Source organism: Triticum urartu, chromosome 6A (genome assembly GCF_056163025.1).
Source record: "Triticum urartu cultivar PI428250 chromosome 6A, HENAU_Tu73, whole genome shotgun sequence".
NCBI lineage: Eukaryota > Viridiplantae > Streptophyta > Magnoliopsida > Poales > Poaceae > Triticum > Triticum urartu.
The window spans coordinates 13,928,492-13,950,212 of NC_141878.1; the positions used below are offsets into that span (position 1 = coordinate 13,928,492).

The 21,721-nt window shown below is 48.1% G+C and overlaps 1 protein-coding gene across 1 annotated transcript; it reads left to right on the forward strand.

Annotated features, from left to right (window-relative positions):
* The first annotated feature begins 8,265 nt into the window (after positions 1-8,265).
* On the forward strand, positions 8,266-9,875 carry LOC147963203 (uncharacterized). Its single transcript, XM_087529510.1, has 2 exons — positions 8,266-9,601; positions 9,838-9,875. The coding sequence occupies exons 1-2, from the start codon at positions 8,266-8,268 to the stop codon at positions 9,873-9,875; spliced, it is 1,374 nt and encodes a 457-aa protein (XP_087385636.1).
* The last annotated feature ends 11,846 nt before the right edge of the window (positions 9,876-21,721 follow it).

Here is a 21,721-nt window from a genome sequence, read left to right on the forward strand (position 1 = left end):
CGACTATGATCAAATGTAATATGTATGGTCCATAAATAACAATCCTATTAGATTACAGTAAAAAAAACGTGTGCACTAGCAGTTTCCAAAGTAAACACGCTACGTCCTACAACAAAGAAAAAAAGAAAGCCTATACAACAAGTCTCTAATAGGTCCCCTTATAAAAAACACGTCTCAATATAGATTAATGAAACTGGCTTGATGTTAATTTACCAGCGAGGTAATCCACACGTATATGTGCATAGGAAACGGTAATAGTACAGAATGGCTGCGTACAAGTGATTCATGATATATATATTTTTTGCCCAACAAATAACGTTAATTTGGACTACAAATAAACAAGTTTTTTATGATATACTCTCCAGAAAATGTCAATCTTTACTCTCTTTACGAGTATAATAATACAGTGCATGGTTTTGTCGATTGTTTTCTCCATTGCCTCCCTTGATCGCCAACTTCTTCTCACTTGCATGCCCCTGACGTTCCATAAAAGTGTTCAAGATTTTCATCCGGAACAAAAATTGAGACAATAAATGCAAAATATGCCTAATAAAAATTATAAGTACGCAATTTGAAAAGTACATATATCTTAATTTTGATTACGAGCTATATATAATGCAATATATATTTTCTAACTTTCATAATGACCAATAGAAACCCCTTTTTACTGGGTCTTTCAAATGGCATAGATAAACCGCACCCACAATTCAGTATAATATTTCAAATTTGTTATTTCTCAGTCCACTAAGCAAATGTTATTTCTGAGCCGACCGAGTTGCAAAATAAAAAAGAGATTAAGTCATAGTGTGCATTTTTAGGTACAAAGATGTGTAACATCCATTTGCGGAAGTTGAAGACTAAAATAGCACATAATTTCAAATTTTGTGACCAGCTATTTATTCTTTTAATAAAGAAACAAAACTTCTGATAATTTAACGATAAATAAGAATTTATATATTCACTAAAGAACGCAAACTGACACAGTATATAGTATTTTATGCCAATGGGTAAAGAGTAATAGACTGAACTGCTTTGAGGGAAGAACTATATTTTTTTAATTACCACACAGCAAAAACCAAATTTCTATTATCTCAAATTGATAAAACTAACTAGGACTAAATTTACAGTCAATAGAAATGTACAAATTTACCAAAATGTTACTAAATTTTTACCATTCTATTTTTCAATAATGTATCATTTTCTACAATAAATTTCCAAAATTATACTATTTTTGGTTTTTTCCATATTACTACCATGAATTAGGTATTATTTCCTCATTTTGTATTTATGTACGTTCAAATTGTGTACAGTCAAATTAGGTATCATTTTGTATTTATGTACGTTCATTCAAAGCTCAGTGTACATAAATACAAAAGGTGACTGCGATTTTGATAAGTGCACTTATAGAAACAGTCAACAATATTGTGACCGATTATTCTTTTTCCAGGGTACATAAATACAAAGTTTTTGACTCAAAGTCATTAGCCCGTGCAGGTGCACGGGTTGATGAGTAGTTCTATCTAAATACAATGATGAAATGCTGTAATTTATAAATTACTCCCTCCGTCCACAAACATAATACGTGTTGACTATTTCAATACAGACGACATATGAAATAAAATAAGTGGACAAACAAATACACAATACCACAGTTTTAACATAACAGAGTATTTTTGAAGTATTAGAATACTGTGGACCAGTTTGGCAAGAGCTTGCATGCATCGACGTAATATTAACTAGGTAGCCGTTTGAACCAGGTGCAAACGGTGCGTTGCTAGCTACAAACTGATGAACGGGGCACAGTGCACCGGCGTGCACAAACTAGCAGGACCATGCACTAACTGAACCGAACGGCCAAGCTAAACGCACCATGCACAAGCTCAGTGTATACTTACCAAAGTACACCAAATAGGTGTAACTACCATAACACCGATCACACCGCGTCGCACCTCGCGGCGGAGCTTCGCGTTGACGGGAGTGGCTTGGTTTTCTTTCGCGTCTTGGAGCACCAGGAGCTAACGCTCGGCCTTCGTCCGCGTTCGCCGTCAAGGTTGTTGTCGCAGCCACTAATAGAAAAAGGGCCTTCAGTCCCGGTTCTGGAACCGGGACTAAAATGTCGGTACTAATGCCTCTCCCTTTAGTCCCGGTTCAATCCAGAACCGGGACTAAAGGGCGCGGCCATGTGGAGCTTCACCTTTAGTCCCGGTTCATAACATCAACCGGGACTAAAGGAAATTTTATGATTTTTTTTTGAAATTTTTTTTGAATTTTTTTTGATTTTTTTTGATTTTCAAATTTCTGAATTATTTTAACCTCTAGTCTGTAATCACCACCCCTCATCACTTCTCAATTTATCCTATAATCACCCCTCATCAATCCAAATCATCTAACTTCCCGAACGGTCACCCATCCTCCCACTCCCACAGCCTGAGCACGCTTAACTTCCGGGTTCTATTCTCCCTCGCTCCAAGTCTGCACTTGTTGTTTTCCTGACAATACTGAGATGTCAATCCTATTAACCTTCAGGAATTTTGCTTGAGCATGAAGTGACACATTTCATAGTTTTATTTTGAAACTATTGTTTTAAAAAACAATAATTATTTAGTAACACTAATATTTCTTGAATAATTAGTTTGACCATTGTTTGACCACAGTTTGACCACAGTTTGACCAGATTTGACCAAAATTGAAATAACAAAAATAATTATTTAGTAACACTAATATTCTAGAATAATTAGTTTGACCATTGTTTGACCACAGTTTGCCCATCGTTTGAATATTTTTTGATTTTTTCCACTCTAGATCTTAAAAGCCCCGTTAGTTTTTTTCTATTAGGTTTTTGAGGATTTTGAAAATGTTTAATGGGGTTCCCCCCATTAAATTTGGATGTAACTTTTCGAGTAGATGATTTTTCATATAAAAAACTTTTTCATCCGAGTTAGTATGCAAAAGTTATGCCCATTTTTACAAATTTCAGAGAGATTTTGCAAATAAAGTCAAAATTCACATTTGCAAATTTTCCCAACAACTAAACCACATATCACATGGGAAACTTATTTTATTTTATTTTTTTGACATTTCCATCATTTTATTTTATTTTTTTTAAAACTGAAAAGGCGATCGGGGGGGGGGGGGGGTAGAGTTTGAAAATGAGACCTTTAGTACCGGTTCGTGGCACGAACCGAGACTAAAGGTCTCATCCCCATTAGTCCCGGTTCGTGCCTCAAACCGGAACTAAAGGTCTAATCTTTAGTCCCGGTTTGAGGCACGAACCGGGACCAATGGTTGTGGGCCAGGAGCGAGGCCCATTGGTCCCGGTTCATCCCACCAACCGGGACCAAAAGGTCTAGATGAACCGGGACCAATGGCCCACGTGGCCCGGCCGGCCCCCTGGGCTCACGAACCGGGACCAATGCCCCCATTGGTCCCGGTTTTGGACTGAACCGGGACTAATGGGGTTACCCGGCTTGGACCAAAGCCACCTTTTCTACTAGTGAGCCTGCTCCTTCCCATCAACTACGGTACTCTCCCTATACGCGCCACACTGAACTGCCTATCCTTGATTTGTCCATGGGTGCCCGATCAAGACGAGCTTGTGGCGGCTTGAAGCTACCGAAGAGAACGATCGGCTCGTTCTTTCGCATGCTCTGTTTTAAAAAAGAGGTCCAGGGTTTCTTTTTACGCAGAGAAAATACCATCGTATTAGAAAAACTGTAGTATTGAAACCACAGTTTTGTGTGGTTGTCAAACAGCTCAAAGTAAATAAAATCATGGTAATCCTAAAAACTGTAGTATTTTTGAAATACTTAGAAAATACTGAGCTATCCCCGCAAACAAAACAAATACAGTAAAACATGTCTATACACTCACTCATAGAAAAGCTGGACCATCTTATATTTATGAATTACTACTGAAAAGCCAACAAAAATCATAGCGTATCACAAGGTCACATGGAAAACGAAATCCACGGAACAAGTCTGATAACGCACAGATGAACAAGTCTCGTCACATGATCGATGGTGTGGGCATCAATTTAATAGAGAGTAGGAGGGCTAGAAATAAAACAAAACTTCTTCTGGGAGAATAGGCAGGCGGCAGTCGATCGACTGAGGAACACGGACTGACTGGCGAGTGGCAGCGGGCAGATTAATGCGCGGCGATCGGTGATCGGTCGCCGATTGACTCACTTGATCATCTACTATGATATCTATACCCTTGACCCTTGTACAAGGGAAAACAAGATGCTTGTCAAACTCCTACAAAGCAGCCAAACGAAGAGCAGCCCCCAGCTGGGCAGAACGACTCTTCCCAAGTTACTAATCCTTTGCTTATGCAGGGTTGTTCCATTAGCTCTGATCTTTTGCTTACATCACTACAGTAAAAGTAAATGAAGCTGAGTAACATCCTCGGCAAAAAGCATTTTAACCATGGCGATGTATAGAAAAGATAACAACCATAGAAAAGAAGTAACATTTAACCGAATGTATACTATCCATGGACAATATAGCATCAACATCAAAATGGCGACGAACTGGTCGAAGATTATCAGCTTCTTCAGCCGACTAAACCCGATCTGACCTTCACCTTTGCCCACTCTATCGTCGCGCTTCGCTCTGAGCACAAACTTGGTGTAAGCATCTCCTACCTCCTGCCTAGTTGGAAACCCTTTATCTGAGCTATTGTTGTAACCATTCACCTGTTCACTACATGCCTCCCACGAATCATACATTCCTGGAGACCTCCTTCTACACACCGCATACCACCTCATCTACCAAGAGAAGAACATAATTTAAAAAAGCAAACCAGGAGAAGAACACAAGTAACATAACCAACATAAGCATTAATGATTCGTGTACCTAAAAGCATCATCACAAGTTTTACTCAAGTTCTACTCTGAGTCGACATCAACAACTACAAACTATCTAACTAAGACTACTCTTAGAATGGAGCTCTACTTAGACTGGTAGTCTGTGAAGCCGGTGATTCTGGAGTCGGAGGAGGTGGGGCTGCCCACCACTGACCTCCTGCCACTGCTAAAGTGTCATCAGTGGTGGGGCCCGGCCGCCACTGGTAGGACCCTAACTGTGGTGGGCGGATTCAATCTGGTAGCAGTGGTGGGCGACCCTACTAATGGTAGGCAAGGTGCAACGCTCGCCACTGCTGTGTAAAGTACGTGCGGCGGGCGCTTATCAACGCCCGCCACTGACTGCTGCACCATGCTAGAATAAAAAACGCTGCTTGGCTGAGGCGAAATGGCCCATTCCACCGTTTCTAGCGGGCTTGACTGGCGGTGCTTTAAGGTTCGTGCTATACAAAACAAACAGTGGATACAATCTATCAAACGGGCCATTTTTACACCGCGCCGGCCTGGTTGGTCTGTATGGATGCAACCAAACACAGCGTACAGTTTTCAGTGGCTATGGTATAGCCACCCCGCTAGGCACGGCCTGGTTGGTCTGTATAGCCACACAGCATAGAGCAGTTGCGTAGCCAGGAGCTTGCCGCTCCCCAGGCCAATCTCATAGCTATAGTATTGAATAGTAGATACAGTCAATGAAAGACCTTGTTGCATGGCATGTGTTGCCTGCATTAGTAGAAAACAGGGCTTTGGTCACAGGGAATTTTTCACATTAGTCCCGGTTCAATCACGAACCGGGACTAATGTGAGCATTTATCCCGGTTCGTGCGGCTAAGGCATTAGTCCCGGTTCACCTGGGCTCTTTAGTCCCGGTTCGTGCCACGAACCAGGACTAATGGGCTTTGAGGCATTAGTACCGGTTCATGGCACGAACCGGTACTAAAGGTCCCATTTTCAAACTCCCCCCCCCCCCCCCCGACCACCTTTTCAGTTTTAGAAAAAACAAAAGAAAATGATGGAAATGTCAATAAAATAAAATAAAATAAGTTTCCCATGTGATATGTGGTCTGGTTGTTGGGAAAATTTACAAATACGAATTTGGACTTTATTTGCAAAATCTCACTGGAATTTGTAAAATGGGCATAACTTTTGCATACGAACTCGGATTAAAAAGTATTTTATATGAAAAATCATTTACTCGGAAAGTTACATCCGAATTTAACCGGGGAAACCCTGTTAAACATTTTCAAAATCCTCAAAAACCTAACAGAAAAAAAGTTACGGGGCTTATAAGATCTAGAGTGGAAAAAATCGAAAAAATTTCAAACTTACTAGTGGCGCACCATTTGCTAGGTGCGCCACTAGTAACAGAAAAAAATATAGTTTCAATTTTTTTTGGAAAAAATGTGGTCAAATCTGGTCAAACTGTGGTCAAACAATGGTCAAACTAATTATTCTAGAATATTAGTGTTACTAAATAATTATTTCAGTTATTTCGAATTTTGGTCAAATATGGTCAAACAATGGTCAAACTAATTATTCAAGAAATATTAGTGTTACTAAATAATTTTTGTTTTTTAAAATAATAGTTTCAAACTCAAACAGTGAAATGTGTCACTTCATGCTCAAGAAAAATCCGTGAAGGTTAATAGGATTGACATCTTACTATTGTCAGGAAAACAACAAGTGCAGACTTGGAAACGAGTGAGAATAGAACCCGGAAGTGAAGCGTGCTCAGGTTGGGGGAGTGGGAGGATGGGTGACCGTTCGGTAAGTTAACCGTTCGGGAAGTTAAATGATTTGGAATGATGAGGGGTGGTTAGAGGATAAATTGAGTAGTGATGAGGGGTGGTGATTACAGACTAGAGATTAAAATAATTCAGAAATTTGAAAATCAAAAAAAAAATTCAAAAAAAAAATCATAAAATTTCCTTTAGTCCCGTTTGGTGTTATCAACCGGGACTAAAGGTGGAGCTCCACGTGGCCGCGCCCTTTAGTCCCGGTTCCTTCGAACCGGGACTAAAGGGGAGAGGCATTAGTAACGACCCTTTAGTCCCGGTTTTCGAACCAGGACTAAAGGGCCTTACCAACCGGGACAAAAATCCCTTTTTCTACTAGTGCTGGGCCTGGCTATACGCCCCTACATTGGAGTGACACATGGTGCCGAACTGTGATCCGGAGACTGAGAAATAAACCAAGAGTTCAGATGACCGCCTGAATTTGCACGTTGGCAGAATTCTCTGGGCTGCAAGAGGTAGCCCAGAAAGTGCTTGGGAATCGTCAACTTTGAGAAAGACAAATGGAAAATCAGCAGGGACGTAGATTTCTAGCAACTCCCATCTCTTCGTAGGAAATGTACCTGACCATGGCATTGTCAGAGACACCACAATGAATAAGATTCCACAGACATGGACATCTAATTGTGTAGGTTCAGTGGCAGAACGAACCGATCGGTGGAGAATATAAATCTTATGAGAACCTCAAATTAAGTCCATCCATGGAAGAGCGAAATGTTCGGTGTAGATTAAGGAACATAAGAAATCATAGCTTATCTCTTTTTATTCGAAAATTGACTCCTAAGGCATCAACTACAGTAAGCTACATCATTTTTTTTTAAATAACATCCATTGGATCAACTAAAAAGGCACCTAAAACTGTAACACCAATGCGTCCTCTACTGGAATCTGGGATTTCATCGAGTTCTGACCTTTCGCCAAGTTCAATTTATTGGGAACTCGCCAAATTGAGGTATCTGCCGACTTTGATACAAATTAGGACTTGGCAGTGACAAGAAACTTCACAAACTTCACCTTTTTCCTAGGAACGCAATAATTTTATGCCTTATTTTTTTATCACCGAATTTGATGGGTCCCATCTATGCTGAGTACGCAATATAAAAAGCATGGTAAACTTTTTTTCTTATTTATACGGAATTCAAGGAGTCACGTGTATGTCAAGCACCCACAGAGATAAAGTCCGCAAAAATATGACAGGCATGCACTTGTGGCACCTGCCGTTGACTAACTGACTGTTGGTCTTGCTATGCTGAGTTCCAAAACTCACCAATACTCTGCAAAGGGCTGAACCTTCATTTTAAATGGGGAATAGGCGAGGTCACGCGCCAAACGCAAAAATCCTCGCCCTCCCCGGCCATCAACCTCGCTCGTCCTGTTGGAACACTACTTCCTCCACGTCCTCCTCGCCACCCGCACGCCCGAGTCCTGCGCCCACGACTGGCTCGTCCCGCACGTAGCTCATGTCTCCTTAGGACTAGCTAGATCAGTTGTAACCTTATCCTGCCGTTGCACTCCATGTATATATATGCGTAACTTGTGAAGTCATAATCAATACAGATAGTTTAATCCTTCAACTTGGTATCAGACGCGAGTTCTCTCTGAGACTTCACCATGTCCTCCTCGGCGCCCCTCCCCGTCGCCACGGCGCCTCTGCCCGTCACCACGGCGCCTCCTGCCCCGGCACCTCCTGCCAAGACTCCTGCTGCCATGGCGTCTCTGCCCGTGGCCACGGCGCCCCCTGCGACGGTGCCGCTCGCGGTCGCTCTCCCGTTCCCGGGCCCTCCGTCCGCCGGCGCCTCGTCTTCCTCCGGCATCCCCAACATGCACCAGCTCAACATCGGCCACTTCCTCAACTTCAAGCTGGACTTCGCCGCCGGCAACTTCTCCAAATGGCGGCAGATCTTCAGGTGCGTGCTCTCCATGTACGATGCCGGGGGGCGCGTCGACCACTTCTCCGAGCCTCAACAGCAGACCGTGGCATGGCGCCACGCCGACGTCACCATCCTGCTTTGGATCTACGGGTCCATCTCCGACGACCTCTACGACGTCATCAAGTCGCCGGACAACACGGCGCACCGCGCTTGGAGCCAGCTGACTCACTTCTTCCACGACAATCAGCCGGCCCACGCGATCCACATCGGGGCCGAGTTCCGCTCCACCACCCAGGGCGACCTCCACGTCGGCGAATACTGCCGCCGCCTGAAGGCCCTTGCTGACGCCCTCGCCGACGTGGACGAACCGGTCACCGACCGGTCCCTCACTCTGCAGCTCATCCGCGGGCTCTCGCGCCGCTTCCACGTCCTCGCCTCGGTGCTCCCCCTCCAGGTACCCTTCCCCACCTTCATCCAGGCGCGCTCGCGCCTCCTTCTTGAAGAGATCTCCCTCGACGCCCGTGATCGCACCGAGGGGGCCACCGCCCTCACCGTCAGCACCAACGCCGGCGGCCTCTCCGACACCTCCTCTGGCGATCGCGGCCCACCCGGCTCTGGCGATCGCGCTCGGCCCACCGGCGAGGGCACCCCAGGTCGCGGCGGCTCCTCTGATCGCGCCCGTGGCAATGGCCGTGGTCGTGGCCGCGGTCGTGGTCGCGGCAACGGCGGCCGCCACCCCCAGCAGCAGCAGTTCCCCGGCGGGCAGACGCCGTGGATGGGGTACTTCGCGCCCTGGGGCGCGCCTTTTCCTCCTCCTGGGCGTGCTCCGTGGGTGCCCCCGCACGCCGCCGGCATCCTCGGGCCCCGCCCCGCTGCCCCGGCGCAGGTGTACCCCGTCTTCTACCCTGGCGCGTCGTCCTCCTCGCATGCGCCACCTCCACCGTCGCCCACTCCTGGCTCGTGGGACAACTTCAGCATGCTCAACTCCGCCATGAGCAACATGTCGCTGCAGCAGCCCGGCGCCGCCGACTGGTACATGGACTCTGGTGCCTCCTCACATATCTCTGGGAACGCAGGTATACTCACTCGGCTTTATGATGTTTCAGCTCATCATCTTCCTCCCATTATAGTAGGCAACGGCACCATCATGACTCCCTCTTCCCTCGGCTATACCTCTCTCCCTCCCAAACCCTTTCATCTCAACCACGTCCTAGTCTCTGCAAACGTAGTCAAAAACCTAATCTCTGTTCGTAAATTCACTACTGATAACTCATGCTCAATCGAATTTGACCCCTATGGCTTTTCTGTGAAGGATCTGCTCACTCGGAGGCTAATCATGAGGTCCAGTAGCTCCGGCCCGCTCTACCCGTTCCTAGGCTCCGGCGCCACCATCCTCACCAGCACCACCGCCGGCGATATTTGGCACCGCCGCCTCGGTCATCCAAGCCGGGCTACTCAGGCCTCGCTACAGTCTTTTATTTCCCCTTCATGTAATAATGTGCCCGCACCATCTCCTACATGTGATGCATGCCAACGAGGGCGCCACACTAGATTACCTTTTTCAGCATCGCTTTCCTTTACTAGTTTCCCGTTTCAGTTAATTCACTGCGACCTCTGGACGTCGCCTGTATCCAGCTTTTCTGGTTTTAAATATTATCTTATAATAATGGATGACTACACTCATTTCTCCTGGTCTTTCCCTTTACATAACAAGTCTGAAACGGCCTCTGTTCTTGTACGCTTTTGTCGCTACATTCTCACGCAGTACCACTCCCTTATCCATTGCATTCAAAGCGACAATGGGGGTGAGTTCGTCAACACCGCCCTTCTCACCTTTCTCTCCGATCGAGGCATTGTACTCCGTCTCTCGTGTCCGCACACTTCTCCGCAAAATGGGAAGGCCGAACGTGCCATTCGCTCCACTAACGACATTCTTCGCACTCTCCTCGCTCAAGCTCACATGCCACCACCATATTGGGTCGAAGCTCTCCACACGGCTACCCATCTCCTCAACCGACGACCATCTCACGTAGTTCACAACCTCACACCCTTCTTTCTCCTACATGGCGTTCACCCTAGCTACACCGACCTACGCACTTTTGGGTGCCTCTGCTACCCTAACCTTGCACCATACGCCGCCCACAAACTCTCACCCCGATCCACCCCGTGCGTGCTTCTTGGTAGCCCCCCCGAGCATAAAGGCTACCGCTGCCTCGACCTACGCACTCGGCGCGTTTACACCTCTCGGCACATTACATTTGATGAGACAATTTTTCCCTTCCAATCCACACTTTCCGCACCCGATCCCACAGCAGAAAATCCCAGCGCCCGACCACCTCGTCCGCCGCCCTTCCACGCCTCGGGATCGTCCCCTCCTACCTCGTTTCCCACCAACTCCAGATCCTCCTCGGATCACGCGCCTATCCACAACAGCCCACCTGTCTCCCCCGCACCCGCCGCGTCCCATCCTCCCACCGGCCCGCCCCCTGCGCCAGCTCCGCGGACCCCACCCTCGCATGCTGCTCCCACCTCGCCCCCTTCCCTTCCGCCACGCGGCTCCACCCCACGCGCCGTGCCCCACGACCGCATGCAACCCTCCCCTCGCTGCCTTTTTCCCACGTCCAGCACCGCGCCATGCAGCACCTCGCCATGAAGCACCTCGCTCCCACCGCGCGCCGTTGCCATCGCACCCCCACAAAACCCTCATCCTATGCGCACGCGCGGCAAATCTGGCTTTGCCCTTCCTAAAACTCAAACTAATCTCACCGTCGATCTCCTCTCCCCCATCCCTCCAACCTACCGCACTGCCCTCAAAGACCCCCGCTGGTATGCCGCTATGCGTGAGGAATATGATGCACTGATTCATAATAAGACCTGGTGTTTAGTGCCGCGTCCTGCAGGTGTGAACGTCGTCAGCGGCAAATGGATCTACAGGCACAAATTCAATGCCGACGGCTCTCTGGCACGCCAGAAGGCTCGCTGGGTCCTGCGTGGGTTCACCCAGCGTGAAAATGTCGACTACACCGAGACCTTCAGCCCCGTCGTCAAGCCATCAACTATCCGGGTCATCCTCAGCCTCGCCGTCAGCAGCTCGTGGCTGATCCACCAGCTGGACGTGAAGAACGCCTTTCTTCACGGCCGGCTCGACGAGGTCGTCTACAGCGAGCAGCCTTCCGGCTTCCTCGACGCCGACCGCCCGGATCATGTCTGCCGTCTCCAGTGCTCCTTGTACGGCCTGAAGCAGGCCCCCCGCGTCTGGTTCTCGCGGTTCATGGCGCACCTCGTCGCCCTCGGCTTCGTCGCCTCCCACAGCGATAGCTCGCTGTTCATCCTCCACCGCGGCGACTCCATGGCGTATCTGCTCTTATACGTGGACGACATCATCCTCACTGCCAGCAGCACCGCTCTCCTTCGCTCCGTCATCGACTCTCTGCACCAAGCCTTTGCCATGACCGACCTCGGCGAGCTGCATCACTTCCTCATCGTCAACGTGCAACGCTCTGCCTCCGGCCTCTTCGTCTCGCAGCAGCAGTACGCGCTCGAGGTCATCGATCGGGCGGGCATGCTCACCTGCAAGCCGATCAGCACGCCCCTCGACGCTCGCGCCAAGCTGTCTGCCTCAGAGGGTGCGCCCGTCGCCGACCCTACCCTCTACCGGAGCCTTGCCGGCGCGCTCCAGTACCTGACCCTGACGAGGCCGGACATCACTCATGCGGTCCAGCAGGCCTGTCTCTTCATGCACGATCCCCGTGAGCGGCACCTCCAGCTCGTCAAGCGGATCCTGCGGTACGTGCATGGCACCTCCCACCTCGGTCTGCGCATCCACAGCTCTGCCCCGACACACGACCTCGTCGCCTACTCCGACGCCGACTGGGCCGGGTGCCCGGACACCCGCCGCTCGACATCCGGGTTCTGCGTCTTTATCGGACCCAACCTCGTCTCTTGGTCCTCGAAGCGTCAGAACACGGTGTCCCGGTCTAGTGCGGAGGCCGAGTACCGCGCGGTCGCTAACGTCGTCGCCGAATCGTGCTGGCTTCGCCAACTCCTCACCGAGCTCCGTCGACCACCACGCCGCACCACCGTTGTCTTCTGTGACAACGTGAGTGCTGTGTACCTCTCGAGCAACCCGGTGCAGCACCAGCGAACAAAGCACATGGAAATCGACCTGCATTTCGTCCGCGAACGGGTCAGCATAGGCGACGTCAAGGTTCTGCATGTTCCTACTTCATCTCAGTTCGCGGACATCTTCACTAAAAGACTGCCAACGGCCATCTTCAACGAGTTCCGGGACAGCCTCAACGTTCTCAGCGACCCCGTTTCGACTGCGGGGGGGGGGGGGTGTTGGAACACTACTTCCTCCACGTCCTCCTTGCCACCCGCACGCCCGAGTCCTGCGCCCACGACTGGCTCGTCCCGCACGTAGCTCACGTCTCCTTAGGACTAGCTAGATCAGTTGTAACCTTATCCTGCCGTTGCACTCCATGTATATATATGTGTAACTTGTGAAGTCATAATCAATACAGAGAGTTTAATCCTCCAACTCGTCCTCCTCCGATATGCACCACCGCCTCCTCTCCTTCACGCTACTACATATCCATCTCGCCGCCGTCGCCATATGGGGCCGACCAGGGGAACGGCTGCGTGGACGGATGTCGCATCCGTCACAGCGTCGGGTCTCGGCTTTGTAGATGATTTCTTCGCGGACAAGTTCTATATACATGTCGACCAAATCTTCAGCCTGATCGACCACCTGCAGTTTGATGGATCCTCCTTAATAAGGCTATGGGCGCTTCATCTAGGCAACAAGCTCAAGTATGACAACGTGAGGACGTCACCGCGGCGGACCCTTATCACATGCACCACCATAACCTTAAGAATCGATAAGGTAGGAAAGTGACGAAGATCTACCTTCAAATTCATGGTTCAACATAGACACGCAGACTACCATTTTGTGCCCCACCGTATGTGGTAAGTGCTCACTAGCTAGCATCAATGCACATATGATTTCTCGGATATATAGTATATATCCTCTCATCGTACAAAGATTGATGGTAGTTACTGCATTATTTGACTGTTTGCGCAGCGACGAGCACTAGGTCCTCTTCGTTCTATCCCCAAAGACATGCAATTCTTATGTATTGGATTCACATCAAAAGATCAAGAAATACTACAACAAACTGATGTCAATTCTGGATTATGCACTCATAGAGTTTGAGAACAGCGTAGGACCGACAAAGTCAGCATTCAGAAAGAAAAACAACTTGGGTTTGGCACGCCTCACCCACAACACAACCTTCTATTGCATGCAACAACAAACTGAGAGAAATCATGTGTCTGCCTACTACCTAATGAACCACATGGTTGATTGCATGTGGAAGCATATAACCTTCACAAGAAAGGATGATGTCACCAATTGGGGGGGGGGGGGGGCTTGCCATTATCACGCCGGATGATAGTCGAGTTGAGTTTAGATGGATGTAGAGCACCCTTGCAACTGTCATCAACAACAATGTCACCAATAAGAAGGGGATGTACTACGTACACGTTGACTCACAAGAACCCCTCGAGAACAAGCTGGATAGGCAGAAGCGACAACATAGCAACTTCAACACCTCGACTTGGTAGCCCTTACCGTACCTTTTGTGTCAATCAGAACTTAAGCCCTTTGGTGGTTCCTGTAACATTAGTACTTGTTGCACGTATCGAGACATGATGACTCAAGCATGGCAGCAAGGTGAGCCCTTTGGCTCATAGATGTCGTTGTGGCCGAAAAATTAGACATTTGCTTCATAAATGCTGCCATCATTTTCTATGAAATCTTCCAATATATGTTGGATTCATGTGAAATGTATTACATAATAACATTCACTATTTCACTGCATAATACTTATTACTTATGTATGTATGAATTCTGCAAATGTTGTAGCCAAAAACACTGTCGTGGAAGTATTACTATTATCATTGTAAAACTAGCTAGCCACGTTTGTATTTAGCAGGAAGCTGCTAACTTCCCCAAAACTAGAAGCGCTCGCAAAAGGGGCACGTTGTATATTAGGTCAGGTCTGAGATCAGCGACGTTTAAGCAATTCGGACTCCGCCAGTGTTATACAGTCTGGCCACATGCAGCGAGACCACACGCTGGTCGTGAGTAGAACAGTAGCCGCATGCGATATACATGCAGCTCGTCGGACCGCACTAGCCGCGTGTGGGGTACACGCTGCTAAGCTTACCTTACCAGCAGCGTCACACAGTTTCCTGTACTAGTGAGCCTGGGACTTCCTACGACGACCCTGACTTCATCGAATGCATGGAGGAGCAGAATGAGCCCACCGACTCAGAGTTCGAGTATCTCGAGTCAAAGGAGGACGAGGATGGCAACGACGACGAGGACCGGCCTTAGTTTGAGGGTCCAAATTGTGGAACCCTAGTTTTGACATTAGTATTTTGGTTGTACTCCCTCCGTTTGGAATTATTTGTCTCGGAAACGGATGTATCTAGAATTAAAATATGTCTAGATACATCCATTTCTACGACAAGTAATTCCGAACGGAGGGAGTAGCTAGTATCACCTGGTGGTAGTCCGACTTGTAGTATGAAATGGTTATTGTTTATATATCAATCGATAGATGCAATGATCTTTAGGTATATATGTCCCTGTAGCTAGTAATTTTGACGAAAAGCTACAAACAGATGTTTGGGGGGGGGGTGCTCCGGAGAATTGAGTAAGGTGTGCAAAAGATATAGCATAAACATAGACACTCAATTGTAACATATTGAATCACTTAAGAGTTAACGGTGCGATAAATAAACCACATGTCCACCATACACACATTAAACAAATAGATCACGTCGTCTTTGCAGTTCAAGATTGTCAGTGATGCTTTCTGGCTTGCTTTAGAAGACAGACTTTTTAGCAGCCCGCCTTTCAAATTTGACGTGAGGGTGAGAAGGAGCAAACTAAAAGTTTCCGCCTAAAAAATCGCAAATGCTTCATCCTGCCCACTCCCGCAAGCACGCGGGGGGAGGGGGGGAACCCTAGATCGAGCCACTGCCCGCCTCCCTCCCCCTCGCCGTCGCCAAAGCGCGCTGCCGGTCAAATCCTGGTCAACGTAGGCGGCGGCGGGGTTCTCTTCCTCCTCGTTGGCCCCCTTTAGCGTGGGATGCAGTGGCCACCCGAGGGCGCGGCGGCGCGGGCAGCCGTGGTTGCTGTGGAGGCTGCGTGGATCGGCTAGGTGTTGGGCGGTGGGGGGTTGCGAGCGGCTAGTATGGAGGTTCGTGGCGGCGGCGGTTGTCGTGTCGCAGCAGGGTGCAGGGGGCGGAAGGCTCCAGTGGCGGGGGTCGTGCGAGCGCACGCCTGCGCCGGCCCCTGGCTTGGGGTGGATGGTTGTTTCCGGCCGTGTTCATTGCCGCCGGTGCACTGGCCGATTAGGTGGCAGCGTGCCTGGCGGATTCAACGCCTGGAGTTCGGCGGGCAGCGCGGGATGGGCAATGGCCTGGTGTGGCTGCTGCTCCAGCCGTGGATGGATCCACGATATCTTGGCAGGTCGGATGCGGCGGCGGCTGACATGTTTCGGCGTCGGTTGTCCGTAGGCAGTGTGCGCCGGCCTTCGATTCCTCTCCTCGTCGTCCGCACGCCACTTCCGTCGAAGTGCTAGACTTTTCCCAGTCGCGGTCCATCGCTCGCCGCACGCCCAGCGACAGGACGAGCCGATGGAGGCCAGCTTTGGCTGGCCTAATCGGTCTCGACGTTGGGGGCAGCTCAGGGGTGCTAAAGGCGGGGCCTTTCCACTCGTCTCTTTGGGTGTGGTGGCGCTGGGTGGCGGGTGAGGTCTTGGATGCCGGGGCGGCGGCCCTGGTGGTGGTGTCGCGGTGCTATTGGGCAAAGCCCGTTCCTTGGTGCTGCCTGGTGACCATGGTCGTGTGGGCGGCATGTGTTGGAAATATGCCCTAGAGGCAATAATAAATTGATTATTATTATATTTCCTTGTTCATGATAATCGTTTATTATCCATGCTAGAATTGTATTGATAGGAAACTCAGATACATGTGTGGATACATAGACAACACCATGTCCCTAGTAAGCCTCTAGTTGACTAGCTCGTTGATCAATAGATGGTTACTGTTTCCTGACCATGGACATTGGATGTCGTTGATAATGGGATCACATCATTAGGAGAATGATGTGATGGACAAGACCCAATCCTAAGCATAGCACAAGATCGCGTAGTTCGTATGCTAAAGCTTTTCTAATGTCAAGTATCATTTCCTTAGACCATGAGATTGTGCAACTCCCGGATACCGTAGGAGTGCTTTGGGTGTGCCAAACGTCACAACGTAACTGGGTGGCTATAAAGGTACACTACGGGTATCTCCGAAAGTGTCTGTTGGGTTGGCACGAATCGAGACTGGGATTTGTCACTCCGTGTGACGGAGAGGTATCTCTAGGCCCACTCGGTAGGACATCATCATAATGTGCACAATGTGATCAAGGAGTTGATCACGGGATGGTGTGTTACGGAACGAGTAAAGAGACTTGCCGGTATCGAGATTGAACAAGGTATCGGGATACCGACGATCGAATCTCGGGCAAGTATCGTACCGCTAGACAAAGGGAATTGTATACGGGATTGATTAAGTCCTTGACATCGTGGTTCATCCGATGAGATCATCGTGGAACATGTGGGAGCCAACATGGGTATCCAGATCCCGCTGTTGGTTATTGACCGGAGAGTCATCTCGGTCATGTCTGCATGTCTCCCGAACCCGTAGGGTCTACACACTTAAGGTTCGGTGATGCTAGGGTTATAGAGATATTAGTATGCGGTAACCCGAAAGTTGTTCGGAGTCCCGGATGAGATCCCGGACGTCACGAGGAGTTCCGGAATGGTCCGAAGGTAAAGAATTATATATAGAAAGTGCTATTTCGGCCATCGGGACAAGTTTCGGGGTCACCGGTATTGTACCGGGACCACCGGAAGGGTCCCGTGTTGGAAATATGCCCTAGAGGCAATAATAAATTATTTATTATTATATTCCCTTGTTCATGATAATCGTTTATTATCCATGCTAGAATTGTATTGATAGGAAACTCAGATACATGTGTGGATACATAGACAACACCATGTCCCTAGTAAGCCTCTAGTTGACTAGCTCGTTGATCAATAGATGGTTACGGTTTCCTGACCATGAACATTGGATGTCGTTGATAACGGGATCACATCATTAGGAGAATGATGTGATGGACAAGACCCAATCCTAAGCATAGCACTAGATCATGTAGTTCGTATGCTAAAGCTTTTCTAATGTCAAGTATCATTTCCTTGGACCATGAGATTGTGTAACTCCCGGATACTGTAGGAGTGCTTTGGGTGTGCCAAACGTCACAACGTAACTGGGTGGCTATAAAGGTACACTACGGGTATCCCCGCAAGTGTCTGTTGGGTTGGCACGAATCGAGACTGGGATTTGTCACTCCGTGTGACGGAGAGGTATCTCTGGGCCCACTCGGTAGGACATCATCATAATGTGCACAATGTGACCAAGGAGTTGATCACGGGATGATGTGTTACGGAACGAGTAAAGAGACTTGCCGGTAACGAGATTGAACAAGGTATCGGGATACCGGCGATCGAATCTTGGGCAAGTGCAATACTGCTAGACAAAGGGAATTGTATACGGGATTGATTAAGTCCTTGAGATCGTGGTTCATCCGATGAGATCATCGTGGAACATGTGGGAGCCAACATGGGTATCCAGATCCTGCTGTTGGTTATTGACCGGAGAACGTCTCGGTCATGTCTGCATGTCTCCCGAACCCGTAGGGTCTACACACTTAAGGTTCGATGACGCTAGGGTTGTAAAGGAAATTTGTATGTGGTTACCGAATGTTGTTCGGAGTCCCGGATGAGATCCCAGACGTCACGAGGAGTTCCGGAATGGTCCGGAGGTAAAGATTTATATATGGGAAGTCCTGTTTTGGTCACCGGAAAAGTTTCAGGGTTTATCGGTAATGTACCGGGACCACCGGAGGGGTCCGGGGGTCCACCGGGGGGGCCATGGGCCCCAGAGGCATACATGGGCCAAGTGTGAGAAGGCACCAGCCCCTAGGTGGGCTAGGGCGCCTCCCACCATGGCCCATGCGCCTAGAAGGGGAGAGGGGGCATACCCTAAGGGCAGATGGGCCCTAAGGCCCATACTCCCTGCGCCTCCCTCTCCTCCCCCCTTGTGGCTGCCGCCCCTCTAGGGGTGGGAACCCTAGAGGGGGCGCACCCTCCTCCCCTTCCCCTATATATATGAGGCCTAGGGGCTGCCCAATACACGCGATCTGATCTCTGCCTGTTGGTGCAGCCCTCCCTCTCTTTCTCCTCATATCCCGTGGTGCTTGGCGAAGCCCTGCAGGATTGCCACGCTCCTCCATCACCACCACGCCGTTGTGCTGCTGCTGGATGGAGTCTTCCTCAACCTCTCCCTCTCTCCTTGCTGGATCAAGGCATGGGAGACGTCATCGGGCTGTACGTGTGTTGAACACGGAGGTGTCGTCCGTTCGGCACTAGAATCATCGGTGATTTGGATCATGACGAGTACGACTCCATCAACCCCGTTCTCTTGAACGCTTCCGCATAGCGATCTACAAGGGTATGTAGATGCACTCTCCTTCCCCTCGTTGCTAGTCTCTCCATAGCTAGATCTTGGTGACACGTAGGAAAATTTTGAATTTCTGCTACGTTCCCCAACAGTGGCATCATGAGCTAGGTCTATGCGTAGTTTCTATGCACGAGTAGAACACAAAGTAGTTGTGGGCGTTGATTTTGTTCAATATGCTTGCCGTTACTAGTCTTATCTTGATTCGGCGGCATCGTGGGATGAAGCGGCCCGGACCGACCTTACACGTACTCTTACGTGAGACTGGTTCTAGCGACTGACATGCACTAGTTGCATAAGGTGGCTAGCGGGTGTCCGTCTCTCCTACTTTAGTCGGATCAGATTCGATGAAAAGGGTCCTTATGAAGGGTAAATAGCAATTGGCATATCACGTTGTGGTTTTTGCGTAGGTAAGAAACGTTCTTGCTAGAAACCCATAGCGGCCACGTAAAACATGCAAACAACAATTAGAGAACGTCTAACTTGTTTTTGCAGGGTATGCTATGTGATGTGATATGGCCAAAAGGATGTGATGAATGATATATGTGATGTATGAGATTGATCATGTTCTTGTAATAGGAATCACGACTTGCATGTCGATGAGTATGACAACCGGCAGGAGCCATAGGAGTTGTCTTAATTTATTAATGACCTGCGTGTCAACATAAATGTCATGTAATTACTTTACTTTATTGCTAGCCGTTAGCTGTAGTAGTAGAAGTAATAGATGACGTGACAACTTCATGGAGACACGATGATGGAGATCATGATGATGGAGATCATGGTGTCATGCCGGTGACGTTGATGATCATGGAGCCCCGAAGATGGAGATCAAAAGGAGCAAAGTGATGATGGCCATATCATGTCACTATTTGATTGCATGTGATGTGTATCATGTTTATGCATCTTGTTTACTTAAAACGACGGTAGTAAATAAGATGATCCCTCATAATAATTTCAAGAAAGTGTTCCCCCTAACTGTGCACCGTTGCGACAGTTCGTTGTTTCGAAGCACCACGTGATGATCGGGTGTTAGATTCTTACATTCACATACAACGGGTGTAAGACAGATTTACACACGCGAAACACTTAGGTTGACTTGACGAGCCTAGCATGTGTACAGACATGGCCTCGGAACACAGAAGACCGAAAGGTCGAGCATGAGTCGTATAGAAGATACGATCAACATGAAGATGTTCACCGATGTTGACTAGTCCGTCTCACGTGATGATCAGACACGGCCTAGTTGACTCGGATCATGTAATCACTTAGATGACTAGAGGGATGTCTATCTAAGTGGGAGTTCATAAGATGAACTTAATTATCCTGAACATAGTCAAAAGGTCTTCGCAAATTATGTCGTAGATCGCGCTTCAGTTCTACTGTTTAGATATGTTCCTAGAGAAAATTTAGTTGAAAGTTGATAGTAGTAATTATGCGGACTAGGTCCGTAAACTGAGGATTGTCCTCATTGCTTCTTAGAAGGCTTATGTCCTTAATGCACCGCTCAGTGTGCTAAACCTCAAACGTTGTCTGTGGATGTTGCGAACATCTGACATACACGTTTTGATAACTACATGATAGTTCAGTTAAACGGTTTAGAGTTGAGGCACCGAAGACGGTTTTGAAACGTCACGAAACATATGAGATGTTTCGAGGGCTGAAATTGGAATTTCAGGCTCGTGCCCACGTCAAGAGGTATAAGACCTCCGACGATTTTCTTAGCCTGCAAACTAAGGGAGAAAAGCTCAATTATTGAGCTTGTGCTCAGATTGTCTGAGTACATCAATCATTTGAATCGAGTGGGAGTTAATCTTCCAGATGAGATAGTGATGTTTCTCCGAAGTCATTACCACCAAGCTGCTAGAGCTTCGTGATGAACTATAATATATCAGGGACATATATGATGATCCTTGAGATATTCGCGATGTTTGACACCACGAAAGTAGAAATCAAGAAGGAGCATCAATTGTTGATGGTTGGTGAAACCACTAGTTTCAAGAAGGGCAAGGGCAAGAAAGGGATACTTCGTGGAATAACAAATCAGTTGCTGTTCTAGTGAAGAAACCCAAGGTTGAACCCAAACCCGAAACTAAGTGCTTCTGTAATAAGGGGAACAGCCACTGGAGCAGAATTACCCTAGACACTTGGTAGATGAGAAGGCTGGCAAGGTCGATAGAAGTATGTTGGATATACATTGTGTTAATGTGTACTTTACTAGTACTCCTAGTAGCACCAGGGTATTAGATACCGGTTCGGTTGCTAAGTGTTAGTAACTCGAAATAAAAGCTACGGAATAAACGGAGACTAGCTAAAGGTGAGCTGACGATATGTGTTGGAAGTGTTTCCAATGTTGATATGATCAAGCATCGCACGCTCCCTCTACCATCGAGATTGGTGTTTGCATTGAGCATAGACATGATTGGATTATGTCTATCGCAATACGATTATTCATTTAAGGAGAATAACGGTTACTCTGTTTATTTGAATAATACCTTCAATAGTCTTGCACCTAAAATGAATGGTTCATTGAATCTCGATCATAGTGATACACA